General features: G+C 44.8%; 4 protein-coding genes across 6 annotated transcripts in view; all 4 read right to left on the minus strand.

Annotated features, from left to right (window-relative positions):
• fmnl2a (formin-like 2a) overlaps positions 1-1,278 on the minus strand; it is a 77,765-nt gene extending 76,487 nt beyond the window's left edge. For all 3 annotated transcript variants that reach the window (XM_084688775.1, XM_084688776.1, XM_084688774.1), the window contains exon 1: positions 690-1,278. In XM_084688775.1, coding sequence (XP_084544901.1) covers positions 690-803 — 114 coding nt within the window. In that variant the 5' untranslated portion in view covers positions 804-1,278. The remainder of the gene's footprint in view (positions 1-689) is intronic.
• A 2,696-nt stretch (positions 1,279-3,974) lies between these two features.
• On the minus strand, positions 3,975-6,748 carry LOC146235150 (small ubiquitin-related modifier 3-like). Its single transcript, XM_084688778.1, has 4 exons — positions 6,592-6,748; positions 5,351-5,479; positions 5,169-5,240; positions 3,975-5,001 (listed from the first exon to the last, which is right to left on the minus strand). The coding sequence occupies exons 1-4, from the start codon at positions 6,610-6,612 to the stop codon at positions 4,939-4,941; spliced, it is 285 nt and encodes a 94-aa protein (XP_084544904.1). The 5' UTR covers positions 6,613-6,748; the 3' UTR covers positions 3,975-4,938.
• Positions 6,749-6,873: 125 nt separating this feature from the next.
• LOC146235151 (pituitary tumor-transforming gene 1 protein-interacting protein-like) lies at positions 6,874-10,625 on the minus strand. The gene is made up of 7 exons (XM_084688777.1): positions 10,323-10,625; positions 9,810-9,865; positions 9,623-9,731; positions 9,200-9,299; positions 8,820-8,900; positions 8,207-8,253; positions 6,874-8,049 (listed from the first exon to the last, which is right to left on the minus strand). Exons 1-7 carry the CDS (start codon positions 10,414-10,416, stop codon positions 8,006-8,008), a joined length of 531 nt encoding a protein of 176 aa, XP_084544903.1. The 5' UTR covers positions 10,417-10,625; the 3' UTR covers positions 6,874-8,005.
• Positions 10,626-10,728: 103 nt separating this feature from the next.
• LOC146235152 (unconventional myosin-X-like) overlaps positions 10,729-23,051 on the minus strand; it is a 40,136-nt gene continuing 27,813 nt past the window's right edge. Inside the window, exons 19-34 of the mRNA XM_084688779.1 lie at positions 22,233-22,356; positions 21,474-21,717; positions 21,155-21,250; positions 20,840-20,933; positions 20,143-20,198; positions 19,818-19,960; positions 19,331-19,525; positions 18,921-19,078; positions 18,232-18,355; positions 17,698-17,995; positions 16,582-16,789; positions 15,582-15,718; positions 14,440-14,563; positions 13,763-14,236; positions 13,323-13,514; positions 10,729-13,004 (exon numbers count right to left, since the gene is read on the minus strand). Coding sequence (XP_084544905.1) covers positions 12,900-13,004; positions 13,323-13,514; positions 13,763-14,236; positions 14,440-14,563; positions 15,582-15,718; positions 16,582-16,789; positions 17,698-17,995; positions 18,232-18,355; positions 18,921-19,078; positions 19,331-19,525; positions 19,818-19,960; positions 20,143-20,198; positions 20,840-20,933; positions 21,155-21,250; positions 21,474-21,717; positions 22,233-22,356 — 2,772 coding nt within the window. The 3' untranslated portion in view covers positions 10,729-12,899. The remainder of the gene's footprint in view (positions 13,005-13,322; positions 13,515-13,762; positions 14,237-14,439; positions 14,564-15,581; positions 15,719-16,581; positions 16,790-17,697; positions 17,996-18,231; positions 18,356-18,920; positions 19,079-19,330; positions 19,526-19,817; positions 19,961-20,142; positions 20,199-20,839; positions 20,934-21,154; positions 21,251-21,473; positions 21,718-22,232; positions 22,357-23,051) is intronic.

The following is a 23,051-nucleotide window of genomic DNA, read 5'->3' on the forward strand; positions in this document are numbered from 1 at the left end:
TACTTGCAGGTTAGGGTTAGTCCAAGAGCATCTGCTTACAGCTTTTTTGATCTATTCAATGATTTTGCACTGGGGGACAGAATTGAACTTGTTTTCAGTGACCCCGGATGTGAGTAAATCTACATCTACGACATGAATGGGAGATAATTAAATCAACCAATAATTAGTTCGACACCTGAGCAGGTGCGGCTTGGATCTACAGATTCTATTCCAAGGAACAAAAATCCAATGCTGTTCTAAAAGGATATGAGTGACATTTTACCCCAACAGCACCAATGTGCACACAAAAAAACTACCCGCATACTCCCTGATTGTGATTTGATTTGAAAAAAATCCAGAGCCAACTTGTTGAGTCAGGCTATGAGATTGGTTACAGTGCGTGTTGCTCATTTGCAGAAAGTCCAGCGACAGCTGTATTCTGCTGTGACGGAACACTTAAACACAGTGGCATTTTCACAATATTGGAAACAATACGATAATTTTGCCATGTCTACATAAAAGGGAATTGGTCAAATAGATTTGTCTGACACACACAAAAGAACGGGCATGAGTTTGGGTAGCCAGCTAGTGGTCAGTCGAGCAGTCACACATACCCAGCAGTCGTAGCCAAGACATGGATGGACAAAAGAACGGTTAACTATCAAACTCGTTATCATCCCAAAAATAAGCTTCGTGTCATGTCAACATACCAAAACAATTGCAAATCTTTCCTCCAGTTCACCTGGCTCTGGCATGGGAAGTTTCAAAGGCATGTTATGACCCCTGAAATCAGCATGTTGGTCCATACTCCCTGCGTTCCCCATGTTTCAGCCTGGTTCAAGAAATAGTTAGCAACGAGTAAGTGTCGTCCTCTCCTTCTCCTCTTCAACTTCAGAAACCCCAGTCAAACGGAAAAAAATATATATCCGCAAATTGAGCTTTTTTTCTCGCTCAGCGTCTCCTGTTTTACCCCCGCCTGGCCACTTCAGCGAAGAACACATGTGGATGAACAAGCGTACGGATCCTAAAAAAGTCCTCGGAATGCATGTATCCGAACAGAATGGTGTCTTGGAACTCTGACTCGAAGCATTAACCGCTCAATGTTTAGAAACATGCCCTATCCGTCTCTTGCACAATTTCTGCTCCACTCCCAGTTGATAGTAATGACTATGTCCATGATTCAGGCTTCAGAAATCCCCGTCTGCTAGGAGCAAGCTAATCCCCCCCAGTGCTGACCAACTAATACAGTTAGCTAGCTAGCTAGGTCCATACCAGTATCATAGTGCTCATGCAATCACATCCCAGCCTCTACAATGAGCTCTTTCAGGGACAAGCCTCCTACTTGGGCGTGCCAAGAGACGTTGTTAGGGAGACGACATGCTGGATGAGTCCGCGGTGTTCAGAGGTAAAACTTATTAGTTTTACTTATAATAAACTAGTCATTCTTCTTGTGCAGCTTTATGCGCGTAGGACTCGTTCGTTTATTTTATTATTCAGTTATTTTGATATTCAGTCAGACGATTAGTATTTAGGTGAATGGGTGAACAACACAGCTATTGCAACTAAACATGCGATTTGTTAAACACTGTAGGGAAATAATAACTGATGACTGAAAAAAAAAACAGTCTAACAAGGGTGGAGTCCACACTATCTTTGCAAGAGAATGACATCAACTCTGTAGGCATACTCAAGTACTGAGATGTTCCAAAGTGAGTTTGTCCATCTGCTCGGCTGTGCCAAATGACATTGTGTCCTTGGGCAAGGCACTTCACCCTCCTTGCCTCGGGGGGGATGTCGCTCTGGATAAGAGTGTCTGTAAAAATGACTAAATGTAAACCAGATCGATTCCACAGACACATCTGGGGCGTAGCGCACAGGTATGACCTTAACCCGGCGTCCAAAAATGTTGTTTGTGTTTTGGATAACTCTCTCTCTCTGTGCGTCCATTGATAAATAGGAAGCCATGCAGTTACATTTCAACAAACAATGTAATACTGGATGGACTTTGTATCAAACGGTTCACTTTGCTTTTGCCCCATTTATTTATAACACGATGATAAATAATGACCTTTGTCTATTTTGTTCTGCAGCACAGTTGGCTATTCTTTTTCTACTCATGCAATAATCCATTGGCTTAGGGGCTCAACAAATGACCTATTATTCATCACTGAAGTTAAAACGAGGCCTGTAGCACAGGCGGGTTCAGTTAACACAGGGCCTGTAGCACAGGAGGGCTTAGTCCAGTCAATATTCACAGTAATGAGCTTTCAACAATAACAACAATAGCAGTGTCTTCCAGACAGCCATGGTGGAGAACAGCTGGGACTGGAGGGGGACGCACACACACTGTGATATGAGCATCATGCAGAAAGATGATGGATTGTATGAAGGTGCAAGGCATCTTTGTGTGTATGAGGGCATTAGGGCTGCAGATGGGGGCTCATCTGGCAGGGCCAGGCAGTGAGACAAAGAGAGGGGCCCAGGTGGCCCCCCAGGGGGCCCAGGTGGCCCACCAGGAACAATGACTGAATGAGAAGCAGCCAGTCCTCCTTCAGGATTCACAACTGAAATTCCAAGTTACTGTTGAACCAATGACAGCAGGTTACCATAACATTCGTTTTTTACATAACAACCTCTTGATGATTGATGTAACACATGATGATTGATGTCACCTTGCAAAACACAAGGGTCCCAGATGATTGTCAAAATGAGAATGGTGTAATATGTTGTCCAGTTCCAGCTAAAGGCCCACTCATTAGAGGAGTATGGGAGGACGGAAGGATAACACACAGCTGCAAAGCTCTGACGCTACAGAGCTGGACAGAGCTGAGGGTGTAGTGCTCCAGGAGGAAATGTAAAATGCCAAACAGATGCCAAAAATAAAAACAGCACAATCAAATCTCTGTGTTAGGAGCCTCACAGGGACACCATTTCACAGATGTTGCTAAAATTACCCAAGCGGCCAAAGGAAGCAGTGTTCTTACACTGCAGGAGGCAGAGATGGGACACACACAGAGAGCATTGTGATGTGGTCACCAGTCTGACCACTGTGTTCACCTCCAGCTCTCTGCCATGGCTTCATCTCTCAGATTCAGTCCAATCAGCAATGAAGTTGTGTCCTTGGGCAAGGCATTTCACCCTACTTGCCTCGGGTGGAATGTCCCTATACTTACTGTAAGTCGCTCTGGATAAGAGCGTCTGCTAAATGACAATGTAAAATGCTGTAGTGTATGACTGGTCAGTAAAATGTGGTCAATGCTGTTAAAGTGAAAACACAAACAGTAGCACCCTCTAGAGTACAAACCTTCATTAACCCTAACCCAAGTCACTTTACTAATCCTAACCCAAGTCACTTCACCTTCATTCACCCTCACCTAACCCAAGTCACTTTTGGATTTCATGAAAAGTATTTCAGTTTGCTGTAGGAAAATGAATTGAAAATGAAGGCTCAGTACCAAACTATATTTATTGTATACAGTCGTATTGGACAACAAGTAATGTACAAGGGAGGGAAGTAATGTACAAATTAGCAGAGAAACAAAAGAATTGGATGATCTTTCTGCTAACACCTCCTTCCACACATCCCTTAACCTGAGACCTTCCTTCTAACACCTCCTTCCACACATCCCTAAACCTGAGACCTTCCTTCTAACACCTCCTTCCACACATCCCTAAACCCAAGACCAAAACCCTCAGATTCAGATGTGTATAGAGACAGTTCTGATTTCAAGTCAGGTCTGTCTCAGACAAACCACTACATTTTCCTCCCGTTTACTAAATATGCAAGGGTTGGGGTTAGGGGCCTGGAATGAAATCAGACTGTAGTTTACTAGATAGGCAAGGCCTGGAATGAAATCAGACTGTATTTAGCAAATCTTGCCCTTTTGAAGACAGGACTAATAATAATAAAATCCTTTCAGACCTTGTTAACTAGTGTCCGCAGAGTACAGCCAATGAGTTACATCTGGAAGAGACCACTGATTCAAACCGTCAGGTTTCAATTGTAATGGGTGATAAAATATCTTTAATGAAGTTAGGATGGGTACAAGGAGGGGTCTCAAGACACATTGGGTCTTTTCTTTTGGAAACATTAAAATAGACCTGAACTTTTAAAAATGTTTTTCTTCTTAATACTACCAGAGATTTGCATTTCGAAACACTTAGCATTTGGTCCAGACACGTTACCATTTGTTTTAATATCTAATTCGATCAAATCGGCATACTGGCTGACATCAGTGGGGTGAAGCTCCCCTATGTACATGTCTCAGCACTAGTACTTTGTGAATACGTTGTAGAGGTAAAAAATGAGAGCACTGAAATTAGACCATTTATTCTGCGACTGCATCCATCTAACACGGGTGACTAATGACAGCACGTTGCATATGAAACCTGTATGCCAATAAAAGTCTCTCAATCTGTGATGGACAATAACTCCCCCCTCCCCCTCCCCCCCCCCTCACCCCCACATCTGTCCACAGTATGAAACATAAATACATCTTCCCTAAACATGAATCAAAAGCTGAACGCTTTCAATCTCTATAAATGTAAACCAGAAATTATTAAATGCGTGGCAGGTAATCTTACGATCAGGACACAGATAAACTTTAAAGTAGGTCACCACTACCTCCTTATCATTGTCTGGCTGCCGTTTTCATTGTGGGTCAAATCCCAGCTTGAGTTCTGCCTGTACACCTGGGACGATCATGCATTGATGTTAATGGGACATTTAAGGGAGAATTCAAGTTAAGCATGCAGATCTCAAGTTAGGTTTGAACCCTACATGACATAATCCTGCCTCTCCATGCTAACATGTAGGGCTAGGTGCTGACGGATCACAAAAATGATAAACTGGTGGAAAAGAAAGTGGAACAATGACTTAAATGGATTAAAAACAACAAATAATAATTGAGTGGATGCTTTTCAAGTGTGGAGTCCTCTGAACACAGGTAGGATCCAGCTTTAGGAGGCTCCACCTGTCTGTTGTTGAAATACATCAATAGTGTCTTCATCCTCCATCTCCAGCTGCAAACAAAAACAGAATGTTTACGCCCCTGTTGGGCTTGGATCCCACCACAGGTCCTACAGTATACTGTGTAGAACTGGAGCATTCAGAGGTTAAGTGACAACGAGACAAAAAGGAACAAAAGCCACATTTGGAATGAAAGGTTGCTCAGCACAGTAATACCAACCTGTGCAGGCGTGTCTGTTTCATTAATAGGCTGTCCGTCAAATCGAAACCTGATCTGTCTGATTGACAATCCCTGTCAAAGCAGAGCAAAAGCATTTTAGAGACAAAAAAATAAGAGACGATATACAAATCGTCGATATACAATTCCCAGCAAAAAAACTAAAAACAAACTAAGAGTCTTGCCTGTCTTTCGCAGTATGCCTTCATCAGTTTGCTGAGTGGAGTGTGCCTCTTGATTTTAAACTGGACAACAGAGCCGTCTTGACCAGCTACCTTCAGGTTAATGTGGTCATTCTCTGTCTTCACACCTTCCTGTAAGACGGAAAACAGGATGACAAGAAATCAGTCACCATAAACAAACTATACTGATAAGATGTCAGTTTTATTTTGACTCATAACTTAACACTGGCGTACTCAATTGATCTTCATATCATAAGAACTTGATACCAATAAGTTTAGCATGTCATGTTGAAATTAGTCTCTTTTCCCGTTGTTTTGGGATTGATGGGTTTGGGAAGATAAATCTCAATGATTAGGGAGACTTCTCCTGGGTTAGCCAACCAGCTGTGCTCTAATTTAAATCCGTACACAGGCACAAGAGTAGCTAGTTAACTAGACCCTGGAAGACTTTGTACACACCTGCTTTTAACCCATTTTTAGTATCCGACTCTCAAACAGAATTACACATTAGCTTGCTACCTAACTAACGTTATCAAATTGATATCCATTTCTGTACTGAAAGCTTAGTGCACGACCTGTGGTATAGATTACAGTTAGCACTAACAGATACAGAATGTTCTAAGTATAATTCGTTTGTTCTAGCAGCAACTATAACCCTATAGCAAGTCACCACTTAGCCTGTTAGAACGTCTAAAAGCAGCTATGCTAACCGAACTAGCCATCTTGAGGTAGCCAGTCGGCTAGAAAACTCCTGTTGAATAGGATGCTCATATTTTACCGTTAGCTAGCTAACGACAGCACTAGTAGTGCAACCTACAATCGCTAGCTACTAGAGTTAACATGTAAAATGCGCAAAAAACTGCTAGGTAGCCAGACTAACGTTTGCTAACTACGTTGGAATCCATTCCATTTTGCGCAAAACTGTAAAATTGGCGCAGCTTCAGTGAATAAATGTCGAAGCTACCTCTATTTTAAGAAGTTGTCAGATAACCACGTTAAATCATTAAATGTGGTATAACAGGCAGATAGCGTGTAGTTCCTTTATTGTGTGTAACAAGCACCACATGTAGCTAGCTAAGCGGTCTAGCCTAGCAATGCTAGCAAAAAATCCGCAATTCGACCAACCTTTGTTTTGTCTTTCTACCGCTCAAAAATGCGAAATAAGCCAATCATGAACATATTTTCACAGGCAGCTGAATAACAAATGTGGAAAATAAATACTGTTCAGACACAACATTTCTCACCTTCGGCTTTTCCTCAGACATTGTTATTTGTTTGCTGGGGTTTCTAGTTTAAAGACAGCGGGTTAGCCGGTTTGCTACTTAGCTAAAAATTGCGGGTTTTCACCTCTCCCGTCTTTTCCGATTGCCCAAGGCGCGCGCATAGGTATAATTGGCTCACAGACTGTCACGTGTTAAACTTTTCCTCGGGTTCGTGGATATGTGCACGCGCACCCTTTTCGTGCGCGTAACAGTGACTTACATTTCATATCTTGATTGGATGGCTATAATGACACTTCATGTATGTAGGCCTCCATGACTCCTTTAATGTAAGTACAAGTGCTCCCAAACCCAATACAAATGTAGACACTAAAAAACAAACAAGATAATACAACTTGAAATGTTTCAGAAAAAATAATGTTAGACTTTGGGTATAACAATGCACTGAGGAAAATATTGGGGCATACTCTTACATAATCACCTGGAAATCATAACATTATCATCCAAAACTGAAAGTAAAGTTGAACACATTCAACAGCTTGAAGAAAGAGTGTTCTTGATCTGTTTGGTAACACACACACGACTATTATTAAAGGTTATCTTAATGCAAAGGTTCCAGTGTAAATAAAAAGAGCAAGCATACATTCTGGCAACATTTGTGTACTGTATCATATCAAATACCACAAAGGAAATACATTATAAGACAGAAAATAGCGTCACACAAAATAAACTGAACATGAATAAACACATGTTCCGATTTTGAACGCAAACAGTTATAATAAACAATAACACAAGAGAGATGCAGAACAAAATGGACAACACTATTGCATTCCCTGGGTTAGGGTGTTATAATAAACTATAGAACATGTTTTGAAATTGAAACTCCTCAGATTCCAACTCATCTTCACACTCACATTTTCTTTGGCCACTCACAGTAGGAGATCAGCTAGAACATTACTATAACCCTAACCCACTCACAGTAAGAGATCAACTAGAACATTACTATAACCCTAACCCTAACCCACTCACAGTAAGAGATCAACTAGAACATTACTATAACCCTAACCCTAACCCACTCACAGTAAGAGATCAACTAGAACATTACTATAACCCTAACCCTAACCCACTCACAGTAAGAGATCAGCTGTTACGACCCCCAGGGTTAGGGTTAGGCTTTTAACACTTGCATCCACTCACAGTAAGAGATCAACTAGAACATTACTATAACCCTAACCCTAACCCACTCACAGTAAGAGATCAGCTGTTACGACCCCCAGGCTTTTAACACTTGCATCCACTCACAGTAGGAGATCAACTAGAACATTACCAATACATGATAAAATAACTTCCATAATCTCCCACATTAAAATGAAATGAACATATTCTCATAACTGGCATCCATGGAATGATTAAAAGCAGACATTTCCATCCATCATCCTTAGTTATCTTCAAATCGGGAGTAAGGGTTTTCCTTGGCCAGACCTTAAAATAAAAACTGTCATTAGTAGGTAACCGTCATCAGTAGGTAATAGTCAGGATCATGTTGTTGCCAGTAGGTGGCACTAAATGCTTCTAAGTTGGACCATTCTGCAATATTGCAAACACTAAGTGTAAAAAATATGTATTAAAAGGTCCTCACCATATTTCTGTCTGATTTCGTCATGTCTCATCTGCATCTCTGTTTTCCTGTTTATGGAATAACAAAGACATCTGAATAACAAAGCCACAAATCGGCACAAGAGCATGGCTACCTACATGCCTGAGAGCGTAGCCCTAACCCTGCATGCCTGAGAGCATAGCCCTAACCCTGCATGCCTGAGTGCTATAACCCTTACAGTGCATGTCCACTACAGCGACGCAAATCACTTTGTGTCCCCAGTGAAAGCAGAGTTGTAATTCTATAAGGTCACTGTTGTAGTTCGTATAACGTCATGACCATGTGCTGACTTGAGTTTACTTACTCACAATATCAATCAAAATACAACTTTTACACACATGAAGCAAAGATCCGATACACTGGCTAGATGTAGCATGATGTTGATGTTGACTGAATTTAAAAGTACAAAAACCCCACCAGGAGCCCCGACAACATTGGCGACCCTGTGCCAGGCCTCATTTTTTTGGTTAGTTTTTTGGTAGCTATCATCGCGTTGTTGTAGTGGACACACACTGTTACTCTGCATGCCTGAGAGCCTAACCCTAAGTCTAACATACCTGCATTCCTCCAGGCTTTTAACAGCCCCGCTACTCACCTCTCCTCCTGGCGAGCCTTCCTAGCGCTAGCTTCCCTCTCTGCCTCCTCCTCTTCCCTTGCATCCTCCTTCTTCCTCCTCCTGAAAAGATGCAATCACATGAGAAGTTCCTCCAGTTCATAGACTGCCCAAGGGGTTGGCTTGAACAACTTTCCTAAATACAAAGAATCAAATGTGTGGTAAGGCCATGCACACCTCATGACACACTCCAGTCTATCCAGACAGAGCACCGATTACGGTTTTCAATTAGCTGTCAGATCTTCAATTTTAAGTTGACTGGTGAAATCCCAGTGCCATAAAGATGTCTGTGGGACTACTGTTTACCGCTGTGTAATACTGTGTAAGTGCTGGTCTACATAGTGACACGTTCTGCTGCTTACCCAAACCGCTCACACTTGCAGCAGAAGCAGCCAACCAGAATGCTAACAATGATCAACCCCACAATCAATGATACGGTGATGATAAGGGCCTGAAAGTTCACTGAAATAGACAGAAGAAAAATGAAATATAAAACAGTGAAGTTAAAAGCAACAAAGATCAAGGCAACATGAGCATTACAAACATGAAGTGGTTATGAATGAGCAACATAAATGTGATATGAACTGTATATAAACCATCTGTATGGACTTCAGCTTATGTAACAGACCTGGCCGCGCCCCCGTCGGAAGTAACCCTAACCGGCCTCCTCCGACATCTCAAGCGCGACCACTATCAAGTACTCCAAAGAAAAGCTAATGATTCGCTGGTGCGGCTGGCCTGTACCTGAGGATTGAGTTTAACCCATCTACACCGAATATACTTACTCCAACAGAGCCCCCAACGTGCATCAGACAGCGAACAGACACTCCGAGGGGGAAGGACGGTCCTCACTGGGTACTCGACGCATTTGTTTGTTGTCATGCACCACAGGCACTGCAGCACATGTCAAAGTAAACTTATGAACAATAGTGATAGGGAAAAACTGATGACGTTGATTTTCACAATTCTCACCGTCACATTCTTCAGGCATTCGGCACAATTTGAGTTGGACTTCAGACTACATGGAGCTGGAGGTTGACGGAAACAAATTAAATTCAAGACAACTAAGATCAGTCATATTCCTACATATTTTTCCAAAAGGTGACTATGCAAAAAGAATTATAACAAACTTAGAAAAAAAGTTGATTAGGTACAGGAGTGTAGGTAGTGTAGTACGATACAAGCAACAATACTGTGCGTTTCACTTTTTCACGATTTTCTAAAGCTATGTGGGCCTACTTAACTATTAGTTTTTTTATGAGACAAGTTAGCATTACAACACTAAAATACAACATCACTTGCACACAACTGAATGTACGGGGTCACTGCCATATGATTATGACAGGCGTACGTGCAATCTAAATTTAACAGTTAGAGCTAGGGAGTAGTCAAGCTGTTAGCTAGCTTGATATTATCTAAGATAGCGGCTGGCAAGCTAGAGCAAATTACAGCCTACCGAGTCCTAGCTCTAGCTAGTTGACTTACTAGAAACTGGAGGCGAAGTCTGTGCTTCAACCGTTTCTGAAAAGTAAAGGACGTAGAAAACAATCAAATGCGCGGCTTTAAAAGATCCCAACATTTTCTTTATTCGAAATGAGGTTAGTTGATTGCAGTGACTTCAACCACTTGTAGCTATAAAGGAGCTGTGATGGAGGATGGAAAGTTTTGGGGCGGTTCATACATGTGACGTCAGATCCATCAACTGCAAAATACTGTTTGAAGCTGAAACCTAACCAAGGGTTAAGTATTTGATCGGCCTTGCTACGTACATTTGGAAGAAATTCATTTCTCCATGACTTGTAAAGATGCATACAAATAAATATATGAACTCAATATGTATTGTATATGGCTGGGTTATAAGTAGGTCTAGATAACACAGACAACAAACTCCTTATGAAATACAATAATTTATTAAAGAATTTTTAAATCCAGTTATAAAACATCATTTTGTGATTCGTTTTACTCCAAACAAGCAGAAATGATATTAGTTCAGTCATTATAAATGGGAAGCTATGAGCTCTGGTATAGCTGCCGGCAGCAGACCAGATTAGTCAATGAGAGAGGAGAGCCATGGATCACAGGTGGGTCAGTGATGCTGAGTGCGAGGTAAAGATTCATGCCATAGATCTGATCCGCAGTTAAAAGAAGAATGAAAACCTAAGACCAGGTATCAGTTAATTTGGGGGTATTGTTATGTTTTTACGTGCAGTTTTTGATAGATTTGTTATAGCCTACAATACTCTCTGTAGTGACTTTTGATGTGTTTTCTTTCTTTCTCCCATCATCAGCATGACATTTAATAAATACCCTGCCCTCCCCCAATCTTAGACACACTCCATCATTTGACACAAATAATATATTCCTTCAGTAATGGATGTACAAAGCAATATGTGCTTGTTTGTCAAAACAGTTTGTCATAAAACATTTCACTTGAGATAACAGATTTCAAATCAAAGTTAGATACAGAGGACTAGTTCTATACTTGTTTCATGCAAAGAAAATCATAATTTGAAGCCATTGCCTTTAGTGAACGTTGCTACGTTGTGGAAACAGTCATATGAGGTTCTGGGAATCTATTGGTTTGTTCAACTAAACTGTAAAAAAAAAACTTGTAATTTCACTAAAGACAGATTTTTATTTAGGCACATTTTTCATGTATTGCTTTGCCACCCAGAGGCACCCAGGATGTCATAATCAAACACCTTTCAGTCCTCCATAAGTGAAATGCAATGCCAGGACTAAGACTATTGCTGACTGTCCTAAATAACCGTGGGAAGCTATAATACTAATTAAGGCATTAGCGTTGAGGAAGGTTACCATCCCCAACTGTGATGACGACAGTTGTGTTGTCCGTTGAAACCTGAAGGACTCTCAAAGCAGGATATCCTGTACTTATGATCAGTGGCAGAATCTACACAAAGAACATGTAAGGTTTACCTGTGTGGTTCAGCAACACTTTGGTCAACAGAGCCTTATTATGCCACTCTGAAACCATAAACAGAGCCTTAATATGCCACTCTGAAACCATAGACAGAGCCTTAATATGCCACTCTGAAACCATAGACAGAGCCTTATTATGCCACTCTGAAACCATAAACAGAGCCTTATTATGCCACTGTAAAATCATAAACAGAGCCTTATTATGCCACTGTAAAACCATAAACAGAGCCTTATTATGCCACTGTAAAACCATAAACAGAGCCTTATTATGCCACTGTAAAATCATAAACAGAGCCTTATTATGCCACTGTAAAATCATAAACAGAGCCTTATTATGCCACTGTAAAACCATAAACAGAGCCTTATTATGCCACTGTAAAATCATAAACAGAGCCTTATTATGCCACTGTAAAATCATAAACAGAGTCTTATTATGCCACTGTAAAATCATAAACAGAGCCTTATTATGCCACTGTAAAATCATAAACAGAGCCTTATTATGCCACTGTAAAATCATAAACAGAGCCTTATTATGCCACTGTAAAATCATAAACAGAGCCTTATTATGCCACTGTAAAATCATAAACAGAGCCTTATTATGCCACTGTAAAATCATAAACAGAGCCTTATTATGCCACTGTAAAATCATAAACGAGTCTTATGAGGGGAGGATATTCCAGTCAGTTCAAGTTGCATCATAATCTAATACAGATGTGAAAATGTAGAATTGAAATGTAGGAGTAATATTTGCTAACGTAATATCCCGGCCTTTATCAAGGTTGGGTACATAACAGAAGATGTTCAGCTAAAGTGAAGCATCATACTGACAAGGTGAAGACAGTAGCCCATACTACAATATCAGGTTTGCACATGCACTGAGGAGCACCAACACCTCCTCTCTATCAGAACAAGTCTGTGGTAGAGAGATTCTCTCTGATGGGAATTTGCCGTCCCTCCTGGGCAATCTCGTCTTGTCTCAAGGCTTGTCTCTGGAGGACCGCCCCTCTTGTCTCAAGGCCTGTCTCTGGAGGACCGCCCCTCTTGTCTCAAGGCCTGTCTCTGGAGGACCGCCCCTCTTGTCTCAAGGCCTGTCTCTGGAGGACCGCATCCTGGTGGCGTCCCTCATCTGATCCAGTTGGTTCCGTAGCTGGACATGGATCTGAAACTGCTGCGTTTTTTCACAATCATGTTGATGTAGGCCTTCATGATTTTGGTGATCTCTCCCACCTGTCATGGTGCAAAATGTTCACAGTCACCAGTTAGGAAAACAAGCTGATGTGCAATGTGCACAGTTATACAACAGTTTGAACTCTGATAGGCAATAAAAACCTAATTTGACAAAACTCTGAAATGCTACAAAACATTTATGAGTTGCTTATTATGTCATTGTAAGCCTGACCTCTGACAGTAAGTGTGGGGTTTCAAGTAAAGGAGTTCTTGGTCTTACTCCTCCTCTTCATAGCGGTCTAACCTCAATCCTTTTTGTTTTTTAATCTTAATTTCAACATGAATAATCCTAATCCTTTAATTAAAAAGAAAACGTACCTGTCTGGTTTCAAAGAACATCTCTCTCTCGTCCACGGTGATCTTATAGGTGTTGGGTTGTGGAGCGCCGAAGAAGATGATGTGTTCATAGGGGAAGGTTTCCAGTGGACGAGACTCTCCTCTCTTATAGACAGACACATTCTCAGCACTCACACTCAGCCACAGGTCATGAGGAAAACCTCCCTCTTTACACTGCACACACACACACACGCATGCACGGACACACACACACACACATTCACACGTGCACACACACGCACCTGGTCAGACACCTGACTGACACCAAACAGTATCCGTAACCTATCATTAGCCTCCCTGGGAATAACTTGATTCAGCAAACAAAAAGGTAATAATTTAATCAATATATAATACATCAATATGAAAATGAAAGTAGGCTATCCTATCATCTAAATGGTCAGGATGTATAAGGCCCCCTTTACCTCGACGTCGAAGAGCGTGGATCCGTATCCATGCCACTCCTTGATGATGGTCATGTATTTGAGCATAGCCTGGTGCTGGTCCAGCCCAGTCAGCCTGGACCACTTCTCCAGGATGCTGGTCCTGGTGGCTGACATCTCCTCCTTCACCCACATCTCCAGCATCAGCTCCTCCTCCATCCTCTGCTTCTTCATGGAGCCTGTCTTCAGGCCCCGCCTTAGGGTCCCATCCAGGAAGCTGGTTCTCCGTCGCTCCAGAGTGTGTCCCGTCTGCCCCGCCGGCCCCGCCCCGCCGGCCCCGCCCACCTTGGTGAAGTGCAGGATGCGGGTGCGCAGGCGGCCCACAGGGTAGATGGCATCCAGCGTCCAGCTGAGCCGGGTCTTGTCCCCATGGAGGAACTGCAAGCGCAGCGCGGCCAGGTGCTGGAGGGTGTCCTCGGGCGCCGGGAAGTGTCCGCTGGTCAGGCTCTCATGTGCCTGCAGGGACCAAGGGAGGGTCAGTGAAGGGCACCAACTCGGCTAACTGATGCCAAACATGTCTGTCAGTGTGGGTGTCATCTGTGTTGAGACTGTGTGTGTTTGTGTTGTGGGACTGAAAATCTCCCATGATGCACATCTAAGACCACATCACTACCAGAGTGGCTCTTTATACTAAATCATCTCCATCTGAACATACCTACCTGTTCAAACATGAAGGCAAACTCCACTCCTTCCTTGGGCATACTCTCCACATCCAGGAAGCAGTAGAGTTTAAAGTAGAGTCTCCACTGGCCCTCCTCCTCCACCTCCTCACTGCCTGACAGCCTGGAGACAGTTCACAGATTATAGTTCATCAGATTATACTAACCCTAACCCATTTCCCAGAAGTCTTCTTTCTCTCTTATCTCTCTCTCCATTTCTCTCTCTCCATCTCTCTCCGTCTCTCTCTTTCTCCCTGTCTGTCTCTCTCCATCTCTCTCTCCGTCTCTCTCTCCCTGTCTCTCTCTCCCTGTCTCTCTCTCTGTCTGTCTCTCTGTCTGTCTCTCCCTGTCTCTCTCTCCCTGTCTCTCTCTCTGTCTGTCTCTCTGTCTGTCTCTCTCCCCGTCTCTCTCTCTGCCTGTCTCTCTTTCCCTGTCTCTCTCTTTCTCCCTGTCTCTCTCTCCATGTCTTTCTCTCTCTTTACCTGTCTCTCTTTCTCTACCTGTCTCTCTCTCTCCCTGTCTCTCTCTCTCCCTGTCACTCTCTCACTGTCACTCTCTACCTGTCACTCTCTCTCCGTCTCTCTCTCCCTGTAACTCTCTCTCTCCCTGTCACTCTGTCTGTCTCTCTATCTCCCTGTCTCTCTCTCTGCCTGTCTCTCTGTCCCTATCTCTTTCTCTCCCTGTCTCTCTCTCTCCCTGTCTCTCTCTCTACCTTTCTCTCTCTACCTTTCTCTCCCTGTCTCTCTCTCTCCCTGTCCCTCTCTCTCCCTGTCTTTCTCTCCCTGTCTCTCTCAATGCAGACCTCTGGGGGAGGACCACTTACCACAATACCCATGTGACATGACAATAGCTCCAGGTTAACTTCATAGGCATTCAGTTTCAAAGCAATACATTTTGCAATATCATTGAAACAGCAGTGGTAGTCAGCTCAGAACAGCAGTGGTAGTCAGCTCAGAACAGCAGTGGTAGTCAGCTCAGAACAGCAGTGGTAGTCAGCTCAGAACAGCAGTGGTAGTCAGCTCAGAACAACAGTGATAGTCAGCTCAGAACAGCAGTGGTAGTTAGCTCAGAACAGCAGTGGTAGTCAGCTCAGAACAGCAGTGGTAGTCAGCTCAGAAGGGAAGTGATGCATCAGCTCTGACCTCTCAAACTTAGCGAGAACATCAGCCACAATGACACGGCTCTCCACAGCGCGGTCAAGCGTGTTGTTGTGTTCAAACAGAGCAAACATATTCCTGCTGTCCTCCATGGCCAGACCTCGGATTAGCTTCTCCACCACCTGAAGAAACACACACAGATATTAATTTACATGTATTCATTTAGCAGACGCTTTTATCCAAAGCAACTTCCAAGAGAGAGCTTTATAAAGGTGCATAGATCGCTGATCATCAACAACAAGATAGCCCCAAACATTGCAAGCAGCCAAAACATGAAGCATACATTGTGAAAACCAAATAAGTGCCAAAAGCCAGAATCACAAGAGCATGTAGTTAAACAAGTTACAATTAAACAACATGAACCTCAAAAGTGCAAGAGTGTACCTGTTGAAAAAGCAAGCAACAATAATATATTTTGCAGCGTGTACAATCATTTTAAATCATTTACAACTAACCAACAAGAATAAGTCTCTCAATAAGAGTCATTTGTGATCCTGGAGGAAAATAACATCAGGTCCAGCCATGCATTCCTAAGTACCGTTGTACTCCCGGAACAAGTGCGCCTTGAGCCTACACACACACACAGACACACACAGACATACACACACACACACACACACACACACACACACAGACAGACATACACACAGACGCACGCACACGCACACACACACAGACAGACATACACACAGACGCACGCACACACACACACACGCACACACACACCCCTGATTTTCTTCTGTAATTTCAATATGCACTATTTTATGTCGCTTTGGATAGTAGTGTGGGAGTTGACCCAGCCTACCTCCCCAGCAGTAGTGTGGGAGTTGACCCAGCCTACCTCCCCAGCAGTAGTGTGGGAGTTGACCCAGCCTACCTCCCCAGCAGTAGTGTGGGAGTTGACCCAGCCTACCTCCCCAGCAGTAGTGTGGGAGTTGACCCAGCCTACCTCCCCAGCAGTAGTGTGGGAGTTGACCAAGCCTACCTCCCCAGCAGTAGTGTGGGAGTTGATGGAGATCTTGCAGGAGCCTCCTCCGTGGCAGTACACAGTGGTGGTCATCTCCTGTCTGATCAGTAGGGCGGCAATCTCCTCCTGGGAGGGAACGTACTCCCTGGCCTTAGTCCTCTTCAGGGACTCTCCGATGAACAAGGCAAACTGCTCAATCTCAGTGGAGGGGTACAGCTCCTTGATCCTGGGGGAACAGAGCTCAGAAGGTTAACAGAGGAAAGAGAGAGTGTCTGAGGAGAGAGTGTGTGAGGAGAGAGAATGTGTATGAAGAGAGAGAGTGTATGAAGAGAGAGAGAGTGTGTGAGGAGAGAGAGTGTGTGAGGAGAGAGAATGTGTATGAAGAGAGAGAGTGTATGAAGAGAGAGAGAGTGTGTGAGGAGAGAGAATGTGTATGAAGAGAGAGAGTGTATGAAGAGAGAGAGAGTGTGTGAGGAGAGAGAGTGTGTGAGGAGAGAGAGAGTGTATGAAGAGAGAGAGAGTGTGTATGAAGAGAGAGAGAGTGTGTGAGGAGAGAGAATGTGTATGAAGAGAGAGAGTGTATGAAGAGAGAGAGAGTGTGTATGAAGAGAGAGAGAGTGTGTATGAAGAGAGAGAGTGTGTGAGGAGAGAGAGAGTGTATGAAGAGAGAGAGAGTGTGTATGAAGAGAGAGAGAGTGTGTGAGGAGAGAGAGTGTGTGAGGAGAGAGAGAGTGTATGAAGAGAGAGAGAGTGTGTATGAAGAGAGAGAGAGTGTGTATGAAGAGAGAGTGTGTATGAAGAGAGAGAGTGTATGAAGAGAGAGAGAGTGTGTATGAAGAGAGAGAGAGTGTTTATGAAGAGAGAGAGAGTGTGTATGAAGAGAGAGAGAGAGAGAGAGAGAGAGAGAGAGTGTATGAAGAGAGAGAGAGAGAGAGAGAGAGTGTATGAAGAGAGTGTGTATGAAGAGAGAGAGTTTGTATGAAGAGAGAGAGTGTATGAAGAGAGAGTGTATGAAGAGAGAGAGAGTGTGTATGAAGAGAGAGAGAGTGTGTATGAAGAGAGAGTGTGGAGAGAGAGTGTTAGGAGAGAGAACGTGTAAGAAGAGGGACAGCGTGAGGAGACAGTGTGGGGTACCTTTTGAGGTGGAACTTGAGATAGCGCAGAATGCCTCGGCTGGGCAGGAAGGTGCAGCTCATACAGGTGAGGAGGTGCCAGTGGGCGCGATTGGCAGAATTGTTGGGCTGGGGGACATGATTGGTCTGTTTGATCAGCTGACAGTAGACCTCGTCCCTGAGTGGCCGCAGGTCCTGGCAGGTCTGCAGGATGCCCTGGATGATTGGGACAGGGTCCGAAACCGCTTCCATCTCCTGCAGAGAATTGAAGATTTTCACCGCCTCATCCTGGAGGCTGGAATATCCCTTCTCCTTTTGCACTGTTACACAGAGAGAAAGAGAGAGATAGGAGGGGGAAATACAGAGAGAGGGGAGAGAGACACCAACCAACAGACACACCCACAGACACACACAAACATAGACAGAGTGAGTGAGTGAGTGAGTGAGTGAGTGAGAGGATATTCACTACTAAAGACCTAAACCAAAGTCAGCATGATTTCATGATGATTTGACTGAACGTGTGACTCTCCAGTCAGGGTGGTGAGAGTGAACTCACAGTGGATGCTGACATCCCCATAAGGCAGAGGTAGCAGAGGGGAGTGCAAAGGATGCTGAGTATATCTGAGGATGGGGTTCCTCCAGTAGGTCTGCTCCACAGCCTCTACATTAAGACTGCTCTCCTGCAAAGACACGTGAACAGATCACAGATCAACTTGTAATGTCTAGCTGTACATTTTCATATATTTGCATGTACAGTAAGCATGTCCCACACAGTACTCCAAGAGAGACAACACAGTCTTTGAAAGGGGCTGAAAGCCATCATTTGGATTGTAACACGCTTTGCGACACACGGCACACAAACTAATTTAACTGTAAAATCACTCGACACACAGTGAGCTTTACTCTGGCTTCACTCACTTAACTACAGTGTGTAAGCCTGGCCACAGCAGGCCTCAGTACAGGCCAGCTACACACAGGAGAGGCCCGGGGTTAGCATGGTGCTACTGGCACTTAACGTGACGTGAGACAAACACAGATGTTACTTAATGTGATATTATGGATGTGGTAGATGTACAAACCAGGTTTATTCCAGTACACACCTGTTACAGCAGTTTAGTTATGTTGATCTACTGTACTTCAAACATGATGGGTTGAGTTAGCGTTGTGGTGGTCATTTGAAGGTACTTTTTGTTTTGAGGCTTTTCACAAAGCATAACTCACCATATCAAATGGAGTTGAGCCTACCTTGATGTCCCTGATGAGCTGCTGGGTTGGTGTCTCGATGGGCACCTTGCTGTCAATGGCTCCCTGCGTGGCAGAGGCCCACCTCATGGCCTCGTTCAGCAGCTTGGTGTACAGGCGGTATGAGTGCTTGCGTCCATGTACGATGATGTTCCAGTAGCCTGGACGGTCAACACAGACATTCAGAGATAACTAACAAGGTATGGCAACTCAGGAATCTTAACACACAGAAATAGTGGTGCCTAGAGTAAGGTGGTGCTACGCTAGCCAACGGATGCTATCCTACTTGTACTGTCCAGTTATTTTCCTACCTATTCTTGCTGGGGTGAGGGATGCACGGGTTTTTGAAGGGAAGCAGGTGGAATAATTAACTAAACTTGCGCTGCCTCTGTGTGGCCTGTGGTCATCCTCACCAGTGTCCTTGAAGACCTTCTCGTCAGGCTGCACGACGGAACAAAGGCTGTTGAGGACCAGCGTCCCCAGCTTAGAGGAGCTCCGCTCCGAGGACTTGTAGTAGTCCAGAGAGTTGCTGGTCAGAACGAACCAGCGCTTCTTCAGCTTGAGAGAGCTGCTCTTCGCCCCAGACCTCAGCTCCTTGTGCAGCCAGCCTGATCGGAGGATTGAGGAGACATTGAGAGCAGCACGAAACCAACCACAACATTAATATATTTGATGTTTTTTATGCTCATATACAGGCTCATATGTAAGGCTCATATGGAAGGCTTATACACACCAAACCCTACAAACCTTGAAGTGTGTTCGTGCAGTAGTCCTACATCAACCATCACACACTCATCCCATCCCAGGCCCCTTAATCTGCTGACTGTTCACCCTTTTGAGGGCCGCTTTGAGTAAAATCTCTTCCTCCTACATAAATGCAAACACATGAATGGTACTGACCTCTGACCAGGAACTCCTGGCCGTCAATCCTGGAGTCTCCCTTGGGCTTTTGCAGCAGGCCGATCCAGTGGTGCATCTCCTCCGGGGTGTCAGAGTTGCAGTGGATCACCCGGTTGGCTGTGATGATCACAAAAGAGTTGGGCCTGGAGGAACATCCGTATCATGGGGTCAATGTCATGTATTCTAAAAGGAGATGCCGCAGCTTTGAAACAATAATTTTATACTATGAAATAAGAGGATGAGTATTCCTGAAGCTTGTTCTTCCAGGAAAAACAGTCAATGAGATGGATGTCCAGGCAAGTGGATATGATGAATCACTTCATACCTGTCAGGGTTGTCTGACGCACAGACAGAGTCGATCAAACCAACATCCAGAGTTCCCTGCAATGAAACACAGACTGGTTAGTCCTGGTCCTCAACACCGTTGATCTGCTGTGCGGTTCAGAAGCTGGAGCTCCAGGGTGGGACTGAGGTGGAGGTGGAGAGACTGAGGTGGAGGTGGAGAGACTGAGGTGGAGGTGGTGGGACTGAGGTGGAGGTGGTGGGACTGAGTTGGAGGTGGAGAGACTGAGGTGGAGGTGGAGGGACTGAGGTGGAGGTGGGGGAACTGAGGTGGAGGTGGAGAGACTGAGGTGGAGGTGGGGGAACTGAGGTGGAGGTGGAGAGACTGAGGTGGAGAGACTGAGGTGGAGGTGGAGGGACTGAGGTGGAGGTGGAGAGACTGAGGTGGAGAGACTGAGGTGGAGGTGGAGGGACTGAGGTGGAGGTGGGGGAACTGAGGTGGAGGTGGAGAGACTGAGGTGGAGGTGGGGGAACTGAGGTGGAGGTGGAGAGACTGAGGTGGAGAGACTGAGGTGGAGGTGGAGAGACTGAGGTGGAGGTGGGGGAACTGAGGTGGAGGTGGAGAGACTGAGGTGGAGAGACTGAGGTGGAGGTGGAGGGACTGAGGTGGAGGTGGAGAGACTGAGGTGGAGAGACTGAGGTGGAGGTGGAGGGACTGAGGTGGAGGTGGAGGGACTGACCACAGCGTTCTTTGGGTTTGCCTGCTCATGATGCATGTCCACCAGCTGCTCTGGACTGGCACTGTGGACCCTGCTCAGCACGTTAAACCAGCCACTGCAGAGAGAGAGAGACAGGTAGACAGGCAGACAAACAGATAGACAAACAAAGGTGAATGTAGTTACACACTGCAACCCTATACTACATCACCACTAGGGGGAGTCCTATTTTCAGTAAACCATCCACTGGAAAACAACAACTATCTGAAACTACCTGTACTACCTCATATTACACACAAGGTGTGATGTGGGTAAGTAGGACAAGGATGGGTGCCTCACCTGGCATCTTCAGGAGTCTCTGCATAGATGTGATAGGTCCTCTCCTCTGTCACAATGTTCAGAGCATTCTCCTTCTCGTGGTTGTCTACGATGTCTCTGTCAACAGACCCACAAACACACAGCATCAGCTGAGACACTCACAACAGACGACATCTTCTGGTGTCCAGGTGTCCCCAGAAGACCTCAGTTTGCGGTGAACATGTACATAGGTAAAGCTTCATCTTTGGGATACAGCATAAAACCTTACCAGACAAGGGAAAGCTAGAAAGTAGTGAACATGTAGCTGCCAGCTTCCCAATTGTAACTGAGTAGTTCTCACCTTGCAGCCTGAATGTCGATGGTTCCTTTCAGTTTCTCCTCGCCGTCGTTCTCAAAGTACAGGAGCTTAGACTCCCGCAGGACAAACCAGCGCTGTTTCCAGTTGCGTCGGGACAGTGTGGACATCCCCCCACCCTTCTTGTACAGCCAGCCAGACTTGAGGGCGTCCTGCTTGGCCCGGAACCACATGAATGTCTCGTCTTTGAGAACACACCAGCGTCTCCGCCAAGGGAGCATCAGACCTCCTGGAAGAGAGGGAGACAGAGAGAAAAAGAGAGGGAAGAAGGAAAGAGGGACAGAGAGAGGGTGGAGAGGGGGAGATAAGAGGGAGAGAAAAAGGGGGTGAGAAAGTAGAGAGAAAGACGAGAGGGGCAGATGGGGCAGTAGCAGAAGGGGGCAGAAGGGGGCAGTAGCAGAAGGGGCAGAAGGGGGCAGTAGCAGAAGGGCTTCAGTTTTATGACATCATGTTTCACTTAGATTAAAGAAAATCATGATGTTGAGAGCCATACTGGAACACTGTAGCACATTGTGCTACAAACTGCATAATACCTCACATTGTTATTTTCAGAGCCATTGTCTCCACCACACTTTCAGCGATTAGCATTGCTGAGCAGACTACACCACTCAAACACTGTCCAGGTCTGTGTCTGCTGTTCAGGGTCACGATCAAAGTTAGGGATGAGGTTAAGGATCAGGCTTGGTTCAGGGGTCATAGTCTGAGTTGGGGTCAGGGGTCAGGGTCAGTGGTAAAGTGGCGTACCCTTCATGTAGAGGTAGCTGTGGAAGTATGGTGGGGAGCTTCCATTCAGCAGACTGATCCTCCCATTGGACACCTCCTCATCTGTGTCCACATAGCCGTCAATGTCCTCATCACTGTCAATGAACTGAAACACACAGACTTGTTAGAGAGGCAAGGCTCCGAAATCTGCGGTCTCTGCCAATTTAGGATAGGGTGAGGGAGTTTGGTGTGTGCAAGTATGTGTGTGTGTATGTGAACGTGATTGGGAGTGGGGGGGCAGTCAGCAAGAAGGGACACGTTCTGAAAATATCTGACTCGAGAGGAGCGATGATTTGATTCAAGACTAGAAGACAACTCCCCAACAGAACTCTCTTGACAGATGTCATCCTCTCTCTCTTTCTCTACATCTCTCTCTCTCTCTCTAGACCTCCCATCCCCCCCTCCCTTCCTCCTTCCCTTCCTCTCTCCACTCTTTCAATCTTACTCTCTCCCTCCCTCTCTCCTTTCTTCCATCGGACTCTCCCTGGTTCCCTCCCTCCACATTTCCTTCTCCCTTCTAACCCTAACCTCAAAGTCTACTTCAGGTCCTCCCTTGCCCATCCACTGCCTCCTCATATCTTCTCCTTATTAAAAGCATCATTGGCATCATTTTGCTGAACTGACAGTGTTGCTTCCAAGCCCTGCTGTGACTGGCAGTATCTAGGAACATATTCACACACACACACATACACAGACACACACACACACAAGCAAAGCAAGAAAATCACAGCTAAAGTATTTAACTGTACCTAGCAGCAGGTTCATGCTTTAAAGTGTGCCATGTAGGGAGCCAAGAGGAAG

Source organism: Hypomesus nipponensis, chromosome 23 (assembly GCF_054491055.1).
Source record: "Hypomesus nipponensis isolate SF chromosome 23, ASM5449105v1, whole genome shotgun sequence".
Classification (NCBI taxonomy): Eukaryota; Metazoa; Chordata; class Actinopteri; order Osmeriformes; family Osmeridae; genus Hypomesus; species Hypomesus nipponensis.